This window comes from Gallinula chloropus, assembly GCF_964237585.1.
Source record: "Gallinula chloropus genome assembly, chromosome: 19".
NCBI classification, from domain to species: Eukaryota; Metazoa; Chordata; class Aves; order Gruiformes; family Rallidae; genus Gallinula; species Gallinula chloropus.
Genome location: NC_140104.1, coordinates 582796 through 597421, shown reverse-complemented (window position 1 = coordinate 597421; position 14626 = coordinate 582796). Strand labels below are relative to the sequence as shown.

Genomic DNA, 14626 nt, shown 5'->3' with positions numbered 1-14626 from the left:
TACAGTGGCTTGGCTAGGGCTCACATACCAGAAACCCCTTCCAATGTTGCATCAGATGTAGGGGAAGGGTCAGCTTGCTTCATTTCAGTGCTCGTGGTGTACGCAGCATGCCCTCTCTCAAGTTATCAGGAATAAACGCTTCATTTTTTACAAGCTGCAGCATTGCAGGTGCCTCAAATAAACAAAGTTACAAAATAAAACTGTGTTTGATGCTGCTACTGTTCAGGACAGAGCCAGGAGTGACCATAGCTCCCCTTGGCCCCTCACTGGGACAGGGTATCAGTGGTTACACTGCCCCAGACAGAGTGCCCAGCCCCAGGAGTTACCGTGTCCCTGTGCCTTCCTGCAGCTGGAGCAGATGTGTTGAGGATCTCTGGGGTAGCCCCTGCCTGGGCAGGCAGCCTGAGCAGCAAGTATGCGGAAACCTCTTCAGGCCTCCACTGAGCAAGCCAAAAAAGGTATTTTCCTAGGGAAATTCAAACCCCAGGCAGCCAAACCCTGTCTCTAAGCCACCATCTCACCCAGGACCTTGCACAGGCCTGTGGTGAAATTACCCTCCAGAAAGCCCCATGAGGAGCTCCAGCATCAGCAGAGCAGCAGCAGGCTTGCAGAGGCAGCTGCACTCAGCACCCAAGCTTCAGATTTTCTCTGGCATAGCATCACCCCCTTCTCCTTAGAGTTACATGCAACCCCCTGAAGAGCTGCCCCCCAAGCTCTGCCCAGGACACAGAGCTCAGGCTCATCTCTCAAACTTAACTTCAGAGGCTACAACTAAAGCCTCTTTCCCTGCCACACCTGCTGCGCTCCCAGCAAGGCCTCAGGCCCCACCAGCTTGGCCTCAGGGCCTCAGGCCCCCCCAGCTCTGCAAGGGACCGTGGGCCTACCCAGCCACGACAGCAGAGAGCCCACCTCTGAACGTGAGGCTTCTGTGAGCAAAACAGGCCCTACCCAGGCACACAGAGCTCTGCAAGGGCAGCTCAGAGCAACCCAACACTCACTCCTTCAGCCTAGCTCGTATTTCTGTAACATTTCCCCTATAAACTAGCTTATTCACCCACCCACTGCAGCCCAAACACAGCCAGGCTCTGGTTCTGCTGCTTATAGAGCCTGGAGCACTGCTGGGACCGGTGCTGTGGGCGTTTAAAGCCAGGTGGTGGTAGCTCGGGGGTTATTAAATGGGAGACTCCCCCTGCTCCACCTCCTGCCCCAGCCCCCGCGCAAGCCCTGGCGCTGGCCGGGCCTCTGCTGGGAGCGCACAGCCTGGGCCGGGGGGGTTTCCTTCCCGGGGGCCGCGTCTGCAGGCGGCGGCTGGCAGTGCTCCCCCGGGCAGCACCCGGAGCCCCGTTTGCTTGCGGGGCGCGGCGGGGGATCCCCTGTGCCGCCTCGCTGGGAGCCGGGGGCTGGCGGTCGCACGGGGGGTTCGATGGCGGCTGCGGACCCAGGCGGGCGCCACGCCTGGCGCTTCCGCTGCGCGCAGGAAGGGGGCGGGCGGGGCCGGGCCACGGCGCCGGGCAGCGCGGCTGCGGGAGGCTGAGGGGGCGGAAGGCGCGCGTTGGGCTCCGCGTGGGGCTGTCCGTGTTCGCCCAGCCACGCCTGTGCCCCGGGGCTCGCGTCGAGATCGGCCCCCGCGGGCGGGAGCTGCTGGCCGGGCCCCCGCACTGCCCCCCGCCCCGGGCACAGCCCGGGCGGCGCCGCCCCCGCCCGTGTAGCCGCTCTGGGGTCGGGGCCGAGGCCGCGCTCCTGTGGCTCCTCCAGCTCTGCGCTTCTCCCGGCCCCTGGCGCTCCGTCCTGGGGGCGGCCAGGCCCATGGGCGTCCTGCGGGCTGGGCTCTGCCCCGGCCTCACCGAAGAGATGATCCAGCTCCTGAGGGCGAACGACATCAGGACAGGTAAGGGGCTGGCGGGGGCTCGGGCAGGGGAGCGCCGTGCCCCGCGCCCTGCCCTCCCCTGCGGGACACACACCTGCCGGACCGGGCGGTCTGGGCTGTGGGGCAACCCCTGGGAAACGTCTCCCGCCCTGGGGGCTTTGGCCTCCAGCCCAGAAGCTGCAGCAGGGAGTTCTCATAAAGGCCGCGGAGAAGGAGCCTGGCTGCGGGTTGTCTGCGATGGGCACACCGGGTACCGACTGCCGGCACCATGGGGCTGCAGCCCCCTGCCTGTGCCCAGGGCAGCCTGTGCCCTGGAAGGGTGGTGGTGCGATGTCCCTCCTGTGCCATCCAGGCTGGGTGTCCTCTGGGTCCCCTTGGGTGGGTAAGGTGAGTCAGGGGTTCCCTGTGGGACAGGAGGAGTGTTAGGACCTGGTGGGGGTCGCTGCAGAGGGTTTTGCTGTTAGGAGCGTTTGTGCACCTTTTCCTCTGAAAAGCACCCCTGCTCCTGGCATGCTGCACCCTGGGCACCTCCTGCTCACAGGAAGGGAGGAAGGTGCTCCAGGTGGATTCCTTCCTGGCTCTGAGAAACTGGACTAGAGCTGAGAAAAACACCATTTTACTCCTGTTAAATGGAGTCTGTGAGGCCCTGTGGGTGCTGGAGCCCTGGACATTGTAATCCTTGTTTTCCCTAGGAAAATTCCTGGTTAACGCTTTGTAACCAATAACACACACATCTGTGTGAAAACATAATCTCGGAGTGGTTCCTGGGAGCAGAGGTGGAGCTGTGAGTTCTATGGCTTCAGCCCTTCTGGTGTACTCCAGGCTGGTCCTTTGGGTTGGTCACTGGCCCCTTGAGACTCGGTGTCCCTGGCAGGAGGGACTCTGATGGCTGTCCCCAGCCATCCAGTGCCCCGGGCAGCTCTCCAACAAAACAGAGTTTTTACCACTTTCTCTCCCTGGTCTCTCTTGCAAGAACCAGTTTTGCTGCGGGCAGCAGAGCCATTTCAGAGGAAAATCTCCAACACCCCATTCTGTGGGGCCTCCTGCTCACCCACCTGCAGTGATGGCAGGGGGCACAGGTATTTTGGCCTAGTGCAGGCAGGTTTTGTCAGGACTGTTTGGTTCTTTGGTGATTGTGGTCTGTCCAGGTCTGGCTTCCAACTGCTTGTCCCTTGCTATTTGCAGTGGTGGACTTTGTGTCATCAGACCTGGAGGATGTTGCCCAGAAGTGTTCATTGTCTTACAAGGTAAAAGGTGACTCCAGAATCAGCAGGGAGCTCAGAGCTGCTCAGCTCACAGCTGGGATGGGCTTGTCTGCGGGGGTGGGTCTTCTGCAGTGGACATTGGTGGCCTTGGGCCATCCTTTTCCAGATGTGTTTCTACCCCCCAGGTGCTGGTGGCAGTGAGGCGTGTGCTCCTGGCCCAGTTCTCTGCCTTCCCTGCCAATGGAGCAGACCTCTATGAGGAGCTCAAGAGCTCCACGGCCATCCTGCCCACTGGGAGCTCAAGGTGGGTACGTTGCTCAGCGGGCCAGCAAGGCTGCCTGGGGCTGGGCTTGGTGCAAAAGGTCTTGGCTGCCCAGCACAGCTTTGACGTTCAGCGTGGGGATGCCCTGAGCAGGCTCCGTGGTGTCCAAACCATCCCTAGCAGCTGCCTTAGGAACTTCAGCCACAGCCTGGCTCTGCTTTTTATGAGCAAGAGGTGAATATTCTTCATGTCCTGTGGCTGCAGAGCCAGCTGGTCTGTTCCCCTGGAGGGAATGACATTGCTGTTGTCCTTGTAAGAGCCTGCACACCTTTTGGGAAGTGGTTGTGTCTTACTTCTAGCCCATGCTGCCTTCTGGCTTCTCCTGAGGGCTCCAGAGAGGAGGAGGGCTGAGCATCTGTGAGGATTGTTGAGCGATGATGGTCCAAACTGGATCAGGCATGGAGTGGAGTTGCTCTCCTGCATGTCCTTACTCCTTCTTTTCTCTGGTCTCCTCACTGGGCTGTTACAGTGGCTATGCAGAGGAACCCTGGGTATTCAAACCTTGCTCCCTGCTGTGCTCCAGCTCCACACTGTCCTCTTGCATCCCCCAGAGTGCAGATCTGCTCTTGTCCACAACATGGAGAGCAGGGGGGTGGGAGGGAAGGAGCAGAGCCTGGAGCATTTGGCTGCATTTGGGAAGGGTTCTCCAGGGACTGCTGCTTCCTGATGCCCCTGCTGATCTGGCTGAAGATGTGTTGATCATCCCACTTTGTGTTCAACCAGTAGCCTGGACCAGTTGCTGGACTCTGGGCTGTACACGGGAGAGGTGATGGAGCTCATGGGAGCGCCAGGCAGTGGGAAGACGCAGGTGAGTGTGTCAGAGGAGGGGAGAGGACAGGCAGGGTGCAGATGTTTCCTGGAACGTGGGGCAGACCTGTCTGATGCCTGGTCCCTGCCTCTGCAGGTGTGCCTGAGCATCGCAGCCAGCGTGTCTCTGGGCCTCAAGCAGCACGTCCTGTTCCTTGACTCCACGGGGGGGTTCACCGCCTCCCGTCTCTACCAGATGCTTCGAGCTCGGGCAGAGGATGAGGAAGAACAGGCAAGTTCCCCTGCAGCTGGTCCTGCTGCTGCTCCTCTGCTCATGCTGAAACCACCTTGGCTCCTGCCTGCAGACAGCCCCCAGAGATGGGCTTTCTGTCCAGCTCTGCCTTTGTCCCCACCGGGTCCAAACTCTTCCTGCCACGGACGGGTGGGTGCTGTGCTCAGGGGCAGCTGCTGCACTTGGGATGTTTTTCCTGGGGAGGAGGGGAGGGCTTGCTGCAGTTCCTCACAGCTCTGGTCCCTGAGCTCAGCCCACGCTGCTGCAGTGGGGCCAGCGGTGCTCGTGGGCTGGAGGCAGATGTGGAAGAAATAAGGGTCCCAGTCTCTGTGGCATGGTGTAAGTGCAGAGAGCTGGTAGCAGCTGGGCAGGAGGAATATGGTGGGTCCTGGAGGGGATAAGGCTGTTGTTGATGCTGCTGTTGTGCCACAGCTGGAGGCTCTGAAGCGGATCCAGGTGGCCCGTGTGTTTGATGTCTACAGAATGCTGAGCGCTCTGCAGGAGCTGCGGGATTGCCTCTCCCAGCAGGTGGGAGCCAGGGGCCGAGCCCCCTTCCCTGCCCCAGAGCTGCAAGGAGGGCAGCAGGGCTGCTGTGCCTGACCAGCGGCACCAGATCAGCCTTCCCCGGGGATATATGAGCCTCTGCAGCTCGGGATCTCCACAGCTGCTTCAGCTGCCGCTCCACGTAGCGCCCGGTGCCTCTTGTCTTTCAGGCTGTGAGCTCCACGGGGCCGTTCAAGGTTGTGGTGGTTGACTCGGTGTCGGCTGTGGTGTACCCGCTGCTGGGTGGCAAGCAGGCAGAGGGTGAGCTGCAGACCCCTGCTAGTCCTGAGGAGACCCTTCCTCCCAGATGTCCTGTGCCTGGGGCAGGATGGCTGTTGGTGCAGCTGTTCCCAGCTTTTTCTTTGGGCCTGGCTGAAAGGGGAATCTGCAGTTGCACTGGCTGTGGCTGTGCAAGCTCATGACAGGTCTGAAACCTGGCAAGAGGACAGAGGAGGCACTGAATGACAGGCCCCCAGGCTTGCAGTGTCACAGATACATGGTGGCTGCTGGCACAGGTTGCCAAGCTCCCCTGTTTCTGCCAGGAAGGACCATAAATCAGGAGTATGAGAGGCTTTCTTTTCCTGAGATGCCAGGGAGGCCCCTCAAACACCTTCCAGAGGGTCTTGTGTGCCAAGGGGTTCCCCTTGTAGCTACAGGCTGAGGGAAATGAAGCTGTGAGCTGGAGAAGAGGGGTCCTGTACCTGTTAAATCAACCTGGCCAGCTTTGGAGCCTCTGGTGCCTTTGTAGGGTTTCCTGGCCTCAGGGCTTGTAAGGTGGGAAAAGGAGAGGGGGACAGTCTGGGGAGTGGTCTCTCCATGGCCTGTCCATTTGGCTAAGGTGCCCTGGAGCGTGTGGGTGCAGTGGGTGCATTGGGGTGCTGGTGATGGGAATGGGTTGAAGGTGTCCCTGAACACCAGCGCTGGCACTGCATCTGGTTTGTGCAATTCTAGATGTCATGTGCCTCCAAGATGTGCTTTGGGTTGATCCCCAAACACCCCCGTACTTTGTCCTCCTCCAGGTTTGGCCATCATGATGCAGCTGGCCAGGGAGCTGAAGACACTGGCTAGGGAGTTCAGCCTTGCTGTTGTGGTGAGTGTTCCTGCACCTTGTCCTTTTTGTGCCATGGGGGGAGCCCTGGAGAGGCTTTGGGACCCCTAGGGTGGGGGGAACCCTTCTGACTGAGCAGGAGAGGTGTGTATCACACAGTGCTCTGCTCCCCAGCAGTTCTGGTCTCTGCAGCCTGTGGATGTCTTGTTCCAGCACACATGGAGCAAGAACAGGGCTGACTTGCTGCCTGCTTTTAGTGCTGTCCTCAACTAGAGGCTCTGACTTGGCTGAGCAGGGTAGGGTTAAGTACAGATTGGAAGCTGGCTGTATTTATCTTTGATATAACACCCTTCACTGAAGAGGCTGGCCAGCTTACTAAGTAACCTCTTGCTTCCTTACCTTGGAGCAACTGCCAGGCATTGCATCATCCCAGAGGGCTGGAAGGGGCTCTATTCTAATTGTCCTCAGCTCTTGGCCAAGCAATTGCGTTTGCTTCAGTGGCCCCAGACAGGTTGCTGGGACCACAATTAATGTGTTTAAATTGGGAAGGGTAATAGTGGTCTGCTGAACCTGGCACTGGATGGTGGTGAGACAACCCTGCCCTTTGATTAGTGATGAAGTGACAAGGACAGGGTGCCTGGAAGGATGGTTGGAGGCTCCAAGTTGAACCTTGCAGGTGGCTTCTTCAGCACCAGGAGTCACTGCAGTGTGCAGGTACAAGTGAGCTTCTGCCTGAGTGTGTGTCTGGGACAGTTGTGAGGGATGCATCTGGAGGGGATGGGTGTGCCAGGGAAGAAGAGTCAGGATGGAGAAGAAAAACCTTCTGTGGAAGTAGCAGACTGGCAGTTATTCCTCTGGTGTTCTGTTCAGAGTGGCACTGCTGCCCTGGGCACTGATAAGCCTGTCTGTGCTGCAGGTGACTAACCAGGTGACAAGGGACAGCAGCACCAGCCCACTGAAGCCAGCCCTTGGGCGCTCCTGGAGTTTCGTGCCCAGCACCCGGGTGCTGCTGGAGAGCAAAGCAGCCCCCTGGGAGAAGGGCACCAGGCAGCGCCTCGCCTCCCTGGCGAAGTCACCCCGGCAGGTGAGGCTCCCTGCACGGGTCCCCCTGGTCGTGCAGGAGCAGCTCTGTGGCTTGGACCCGGCTTTGGAGCAGAGGGAGGCTCCTGCTCTGGGTGTAGAGCAGGGTCAGGCCCCACTGGGTGACCCCCAGCCATGGGAGAGCAGCGGGTGCAGCGCAGTTTGGTGCTGTGGAAGAGAAGAGCATCTGTTCCCCGCAGCCCCAGCCTGTGGTGACTGGCGTGCCAAAGGAGTGGCACCCAGTCCAGGTCACCGTGTTCCTCGTGCCTGTCCCGCTCTCCTGGCGGTGTGTGGGCAGTGGGGATCCTGCAGAGCTGGCTGTGACACCCGCAGAGCTGGCTGCAGCTGCAGCCCTGCCTCAGCCTCCCGGCTCTGAACCCGCTCTGCAGCCTGAGCCGGGTGGGTTTAGATCTGGTGATGTGCTGGGCAGCAAAACACAGCGTGGGTGTGCTAAATAATAGTGTGTCTGGGGATGTCTTGGAGCAAGATGCTCTTTCCTCACTAAACTGCATTCCCTATTTGTGTTTCTGTTCAGCAGACCCACTTAAAATGAGGGTATTGGCAGAAAGAAATTCCTCAAGGGGGTGAAATTGGGGATTTTTGGCTCTGGGGCAGTGTGCAGGTTTGCCTGGAGAGTTCCAGCAGTGTGAGATGGAGCTTCTCTCTGTCTCTCACAGCCGACGGGGATACAGGTGGAGCTGGATATTGGAAATGGTGACATGCAGGAGCCGAGCCCAGCAACACCCACACCGGGGCTGTGATGCAGCACAACAGCAAATGTCAAGGTGAAAACAAAAGGCAGATAAGCACACTGAAGGTTTTACAGACTGTTTCTGAGTCCTGCAGCCTTGGGAAGGACCAACATGCAGAAGATCTTGTTCTGTGCTGGGGAGAAAATGAGTGAGGGGATCCCTGGAGATCTCCTTGCCCCAGCAGATGCAGCCCACGGTGGCTGGGTCCTCTCCTCTGCTACAGCTTTGTCTCTGAGCAGCAGAGCTAGCCCTGTTCTGAGGTAACTCCAGTAACTCACTGGAGCTCTGATCACCCTTGCGATCTTGAGTCAGAGATAAAAGAAAGATCTGGCCCAGTGCTGTGGTGGGGAGCTGGACTCCAGGTAATGGTGACCACTGTTAATTAAAGACACTGAGGTTTAGTCCCTAGCAGGGCTGGGACAGGCTGCTGCTGAGTGACACCATCAGATGTTGGAGCTGATGCTGTCCCCATGATAACAGCAGGCGCTGTAGGGACCTGCTGCCATGCTGTGCTGCACAGAGCTGCTTTTAATGCATGAATGTCATGGACCAGCTGGGGTGGAGGAGTCCTGACTGACACCAGCTGGCCCTGTCTGATGCTCAAGGACCTACTCAATGGGACGTGGTGAAGTTGAAAAGAATCTCTCCTCGGTTCAGTGCTTCCCAGCTGCTCTCCACTGCGCTGGGCAGGCTCCGGGGTTGCCACAGGGATTGCTGCCTGGCTGGCTGGGGCCAGGGGGAGGATGGTTTTCCTGTCTGCTGGAGGCTGGTGCTGAGGAGGCTGTTCCTTACAAGCCTTTAGCATATACCTCTTGAAGCTGTGAATAAAGAGCTGGGACTTACAAGTTCAACCAAACCCAGGTGCTGCTATTTTCTCTCTCTGCCTGGGATCCTGTAGGCAAAGCAAAGCTCTCAAAGGCGAAAAGCCTAAGAGAAAAACCCTTTAGTTCTTCTTGAGCTGAGGGAGCTTCCTCACTGCCTGCCTCCCCTGACTTGTGGGAGGACCCTGGGCCAGGCCCAGGGAGCATCCTCACCCCAGCCTCTGGGCAATGGCAGCAGGTGCCGCTCTTGTGCGTAGTCACCAGGGAGCAGTCACGGGGTGGTGAATCAAGGGGGAGGGTGCCATTTGGTTGGGAAGAGGTTGGGTAAGGTGACAGTGGGTGGGCTGTGCTCCTCTGAAGCTACCCGTCCTGGGCTTGCAGCACAGCTGTGACCTGGGGAGTGAGAGGGGTGTTCTTTCTCTGGCAATCAGCTAATTGTAGCTGAGGGAGTTTTATACTCTTTTGGGAAGCAGCTGGGTAGGTTGAGGGGGGCTTGTTGATACCAGGCCCAGCTGAGCTTCTGGTCACACCCCCTCTGCACCCAGGTTTGCTGCTGAGGTAGGCACTGAGGGGAGGTGATGTCCTGAATTCCTGGCTGTGCTGGTTATTGCTTAGCACGGGGACAGCAGAAGGGTTCAGGCTACAGGAGTCTCACCTGAAAAATTTGACTCCTTACTCAAGCTGATTTGCCTTGAGTTTGGTTAGTCAGATTCGGCTGAAAAGCGTGTGTGGCCTAAATGGCTCTTCTGCTCTGTGCTCAGACAGGCGCTTGTGCAGCCCCAGAGGCCAGGGCTTGGCTGTGCCAGTGTGCGGGGTGTCCCCTCTCCCTGCTCCTTCCCTGTGGCTGGAAAACTGCGGGAGAGGCCCCGAGTGGGGTGATGAACCTGTCCTGGGGCAGACACGGCACCCCTTGCCCTCAGCAGGGTGATGCCTTTTGGCAGCGCTGGCCCCTTTGCCGGTGCTGTGTGTGCAGTGCGTGTGGCTGTGTGTGCGTGTGTGCTCCTCGCGCGGTGCAGCTCAGCCCTGTGCCCACAGCCCACCCCTCAGCAGCAGACGGGCCCCATCTGCCCGGCCCGGGTCTCGAACCCGGGACGTGGAGCCACCGCCGCTCCCTCGGCCTCCTGAGGGCGCCAGAGAAGCCTCCGCGCCGCTAGGGGCGGGCCCTCCTCCCGCTGCCGTCTAAGCGCGCGGCGCTCTGGCCGGCCTCTCAGTGGTTGGCCGCCGCCGCGGTGGGCAGTTGCCATAGCGCCGCCGCCGCGCCGAGCGGAGGGCTCGGGGCTGACCCGCGGCCCGGCCCCGCCGCCCGCTCCGGGACGGGGCTGCCGGAGGAGGCAGGTGAGGGGCTTGGGGTGTTCTGAGTGCCGGGGGGGCTGCCAGGTGGGGTGGGGCCGTGGCGGGGGCTGCCCGGGGGGTAGGGGGGGAGGGAGGCCTGCGAGGGGGCTGCCGGGTCGGGGGGCGGGGAGGCCTGCGAGGCCTCTACCGGGGTTTGGGGGTTGCGGGGCGCTGCCAGAGCCGGGGGTGCGTGTAGTGGGGGGGGACAGGTACCCGTGGGGGCCTTGAGGCGGTGGGGGGGCTGCCGAGGGGCTGCGGGTGCGGGAACGGCTGTGGCCTTGGGGGGGGGGGAGCGTGTGTGGGGCTATGGGGAGGTAACGTGGGGGGCCGGGGGGAATGGGGCAGGGAGAGGGTCGAAGCGGGTGCTGAGCGCCTGGCTGCTGGTTCCGGGGAGCTGGAGCGACGGGGCTCCGGCACGGGGAGCGTGCGGGGCGCCCCGAGCGAGGGCGGGCGGGCCGCGGGCACCGGCCCCTGGCTGGCGGTGAGGAAGCGGCGTTCGGCAGCCTCGGCCTGTCGCAGCGACGCTCCCGCCGGCGCTCCGAGGTCTGGCGGGTGGTTCTGCGCGGGGTGCTGTGGGGGACGAGGCGTTCTCAGCCAGCCCGCGGTCCGGCTCTTTGCTTCGGTTGTTGTGTCTCTGCGTTCTGTCGTGCCCGCGGTTTGTGTGCTGGCAGCGTGCCCGTGGTGCCAGGGACCCCAGGCTGCTTTCTTAGCGAGGAGCTCTGCCCTGCCTCTGCTCGGCGCTGGGGGTACGGCAAGGTGACGGCTACGCGAGACCTTCCTGTGCTGCAGAAGGCAAAAGGAGCTCAGAAAATAAAAGTACTGGGCTGCTCTTCAGAACGGGTTGTTCCCGTCAGCCGCTCAAGGTGTTTCCTGTGGGGAAAGTGGTGACGTATCGTCAAGTCGGTTTCTTACCGGTATTTCAGGATGTGATTGACGGTTAATAAATGTAAACTCTGCAGCAAGCAGCCCAGCCTGAGCCTTTGCAGACCTGGCAGAACAGCTGAGGATGAGTGTGCTCGATGTTCGGGCTGTGATAAATAGGCTGTTGCCCTCGATGGCTTCGTGTGTTTGGGAACACTGCAGGGATGGCTGGGCTTGTGTAGACGCTGCAGAGATACAGGCTGCTGGAGTGTGGATAGGGGTGTTTTAGTGTTATGGTTCCTTGATTAAGATCCGCTCAGGGTAATGTTTAATTTGCTGAGACATACAAAGGTTTTGTTTATGTGTTTCGTTTGAGCTCACTTCCTCCTCTCTGGCACACCGCGTATCTCCTGTGGGCAGCACAGGAGGGCTGAGATGTTGCTTTTTCTTTGAGACCCCTTTCGTGGCAGTGCAGGAACCTGACTATAGGATGAGTGAAGAATGTAGAGGATGGACAAAATGCTTTTCTGGTTCCCCATTGCATTAGGATGGGGAATGACAAGTGCATTACAAGTTGAGGGGGTTGGTGCGTTTACAGCGTAATAGATTGTATGTAAAGACTTTGAGGCTCATATTTCAAGATAAATCATCATTAAGGCAGAGGCATGATTACATGAAACAAACAGCAAGAGTGTTTAACCTTTGCTATCGTTTCCACTGCCACCTTGTTTTTCCAGAGCCCAGAAGTGGAACACAAAGCTGTGAGCTTTAAATGTTTCTTAGGAATTTTAGATCCTTGCATTTACCTACTGCCACCATTAAATACTGTTATCTCCTTAACGTGCTGTGTGTCACAGTGATGGGGGGGAATCTTGCATTCGTTCTTTGTAACCATAATTACTTTTGGTAGAAGAACTGAGCATAAAGAAACCAAACAGCTTCCTGAAGCTATCAGCTTCAGCGTCCTGATCCCGGTGCGGAGTGACCTGGCTGCAGTGCTCTGTGGTTTGCATGTTCCCTCAGCTGGCAGCAACCAAACTTTTAATTAAAAGCTAATTGCTTTGACATTGGTGTTCGTAGGTTAATGCTTAATTGCTCAGGTTTGTGCTGAATTGGGTTAGTTTTAAAGCCATCATTTCAATATTGTGTTTAAGTGTAGGGTAGAAAAAGGCTGACTCTCAGCAAGGTGTAGCCTTTCTCACTGGCAGGTACGTGTGGTGGGGCTCTTGGAGATCTCTGCAAGGAGAGTGCAAAGGAATAACGTGTCTGACTGATATTTTGGGGTTGGCTGTCACTCATTATGACAGAGCTCGATCTTCAGGCCTCCATTTTTCTCTGTGTTGTGGTTGGCTTCAGTGTAGTTTTGTGTTGGTTTGCTGCTTGGTTTCGGTTTCAGTTTGTTGTTTGTTTGGTTGTTTATTTTAAATAGTGTAATTTTCACTTGTTATGCAACTTTGTACCCTGGGTTGTTGGCTGTAACTGAGCTCGTGAGCTCTTCTGTCGGGCTGGAGCAGGGTTGGAGTTGAACCCCCAGTACTATAGATAAAAGGGTTGGTAAAACTTCTGCTTTAGACTTTGAACCGGCCTTTGCCTGGTGGAAAGGTGTAAGCAGGTTTCCATGCAGTCATCTGCTGTGGTGTTCTTCCCCCAGCGTGCCTGCCTCTGGCTCACCCAGCCCTGCGCAGGAGCCAGGCTATCCAGCTAGACAGGCTGCGTGCCGAACCCAGAGCTGCAGCTTCCTGCCCTCGCGTCCAGCCAGGCACAATGCTGCCTTCATCTAGTGCCTCTGGGGTTCACTCTGATACCCATAGGAACAAACTGTGCTTAATTAGGTTTAGGTGCCCTTCCCATGCTGTACAGGAGTGCATCTTCATAGGATGTCTCAGAGTGTCTCTTCTCTGAAGCCTTTGATGGTCCTGAGGGATACAGAGCCTGATCAAAAGATAAGGAATTAGAAAGTACATTGAACCACGTGCTTGGGGTTTAATAAACACTTTGCTGCCAGAAGGATAATGAGAGTTGCAGATAATTGTGTGCACACCTTCTGCTTTTGGACACAATTATATGTCAGCTGCTGCTGACCAGAAGAAGAGGATCTCCATGCTGGTAGAACCCGAAGGTGCTCGGTCCTTCTCTGCAGGCTGAGCTCGGGCTGCAGGCACAGCATGGCTTTAAGTTACCTGAGTATCACTAGCAGCCTGGTGTGGGCTAAACAGTATCTCTGTAACTTCTCAGGAAGGGTCACACTCAAAGCTGTGGTCAGGACTGTGCCGCTGCGATGCTGTTGCTGTTTATGCACCTGCGCATCGTCCTCTGCGCTGAACGTCTCCACGTGCTGTGAGTGTTTCTGCAGCCCTCCCCTGATAACCACGGCCACTGCAAAACCCCAGCCAGTGTCCTGCTCCCCAGAGTAATTCCAGCCATTAGGCTCCATGTGTCTCCCCATATCAAGCTTGTTTTACTCAGCTTCCCAGGGACAGTCCTTAGAAGAAGTCAGTACTTTGAACTTGCACCAAGTGGCAGTTGGGGAGCAGGGAGCACTCTGCAGGGGTGAGTAAGGGTAACCTCTGTGCTCTGGTGGGGAGGAGAATCACATCACTGCTGCGCTGATGGCAGAAACAAACTCGTCTGCACACCAGGTCTTCTAACCACCTGATCTTCCTCCAAAGCCGATTATTCCATCTTCAAAGAACACTGCAAGGTTGAAAAATGACAAATTTCTTGAAGGGCCAGAGGATGGCTGTCAGATCGAGAATTCAAACTGAGTGTCTCCCAGCTTTCTCAGCCAGTTTTCTCAGAACTGAGAGATGGATTGTTCTAAGCTTGGAAAGCCCTTTTTGGCTTCTTAAATTTATGTTCCCATAAGGGATTTTCTTTAAAAAGAATTCATGCTCTCTGAGACGCTGTTTATTCTTCTCAGTTTCTGTAGAATCAACAAATCCGTCACATTAATTGCTCTTGAGGTTTTAACTTTACTCTAAAATATTAATTAGGCTTCTTTCTCTAATGATCTCTGGCTTCTCTGCCAAACAGTCTTGGAATTGGAATTTCCACATTGTATTTCTGTGTAGTGAAAAATATTAATTTAACATCAGCTTTTTTTTAATGCTGCCACCTTCTTATTTCTGTTCAGCAGGCTGTGGGATGTGGTTCCAAGAATTAAGCAGCATGTGCTTGGAGTCTTCTCACTGCGCCTCTAGACTGATGTTAAGTGAGGTTTTAAACAGGCAGATTTAAAGTACTCTTCTGGGAGCAGCTTGTTGCATGGTAACCTCTGCTGTGGAGGGCTGGTTCCTTTGGGCATTGTATCTTCTATATATACACTCAGATAATTTCAGATCTCAGTGTCACAAATGGCTCCCTTGAATCGGTGCCACTTGGTCGTGCATGAGCACGATGATTGGTTTGGCTCGCTGCCCAAAGGAGTCCAAAGCCATAATCCTGCATCCCCTGCCAGTCCTGCCTGAAGCTGATGTGATGCTGTTGTTGATGTCAAACACCTTGCTCGGTGAAGGGTGAACACCTTGCCACCAGTGAACGGCTTCCAGGCGTCGCTCGCCCAGCAGCTCCGGGTAGTTAGAATGCCTCAGATGCACGATTTCTCCCCTGTTGTGTTGGAGGATGGACTCCCTGAGGTCTGTTTTCTTCCACGAGCGCGTCGGTACTTTTTAGTACTCTGCCTGAGCCACAGCTGACTGGGAAACTGCTGAGCAGTGGTGTTCCTGGGACGGGAGGCTGCTGAGAGCCAGTTAATGC

At 57.1% G+C, this 14626-nt stretch overlaps 1 protein-coding gene across 3 annotated transcripts; it reads left to right on the top strand.

Moving 5' to 3' along the window:
- The first annotated feature begins 1546 nt into the window (after window positions 1-1546).
- Window positions 1547-8701, top strand: RAD51D (RAD51 paralog D). Of its 3 annotated transcripts, none has more exons than XM_084272810.1 (10): window positions 1547-1888; window positions 3053-3114; window positions 3258-3376; window positions 4121-4202; window positions 4299-4433; window positions 4866-4961; window positions 5147-5237; window positions 5996-6066; window positions 6941-7108; window positions 7782-8701. In XM_084272810.1, the coding sequence occupies exons 1-10, from the start codon at window positions 1807-1809 to the stop codon at window positions 7863-7865; spliced, it is 990 nt and encodes a 329-aa protein (XP_084128936.1). In that variant the 5' UTR covers window positions 1547-1806; the 3' UTR covers window positions 7866-8701. The 3 variants fall into 3 exon arrangements, with proteins under 3 accessions (XP_084128936.1, XP_084128935.1, XP_084128937.1); XM_084272809.1 differs by having other exon boundaries at window positions 4118-4202; XM_084272811.1 differs by lacking the exon at window positions 6941-7108 and having other exon boundaries at window positions 4118-4202.
- Window positions 8702-14626: the final 5925 nt, after the last annotated feature.

Bases quoted from the DNA above. Each gene is read 5' to 3' on its own strand.
- RAD51D (XM_084272809.1), top strand. From the start codon at position 1,807: ATGGGCGTCCTGCGGGCTGGGCTCTGCCCCGGCCTCACCGAAGAGATG. The intron at 4,203-4,298 runs GTGAGTGTGTCA...CTGCCTCTGCAG, and splicing joins CAGGCAGTGGGAAGACGCAG to GTGTGCCTGAGCATCGCAGC. The intron at 5,238-5,995 runs GTGAGCTGCAGA...GTCCTCCTCCAG, and splicing joins GGGTGGCAAGCAGGCAGAGG to GTTTGGCCATCATGATGCAG.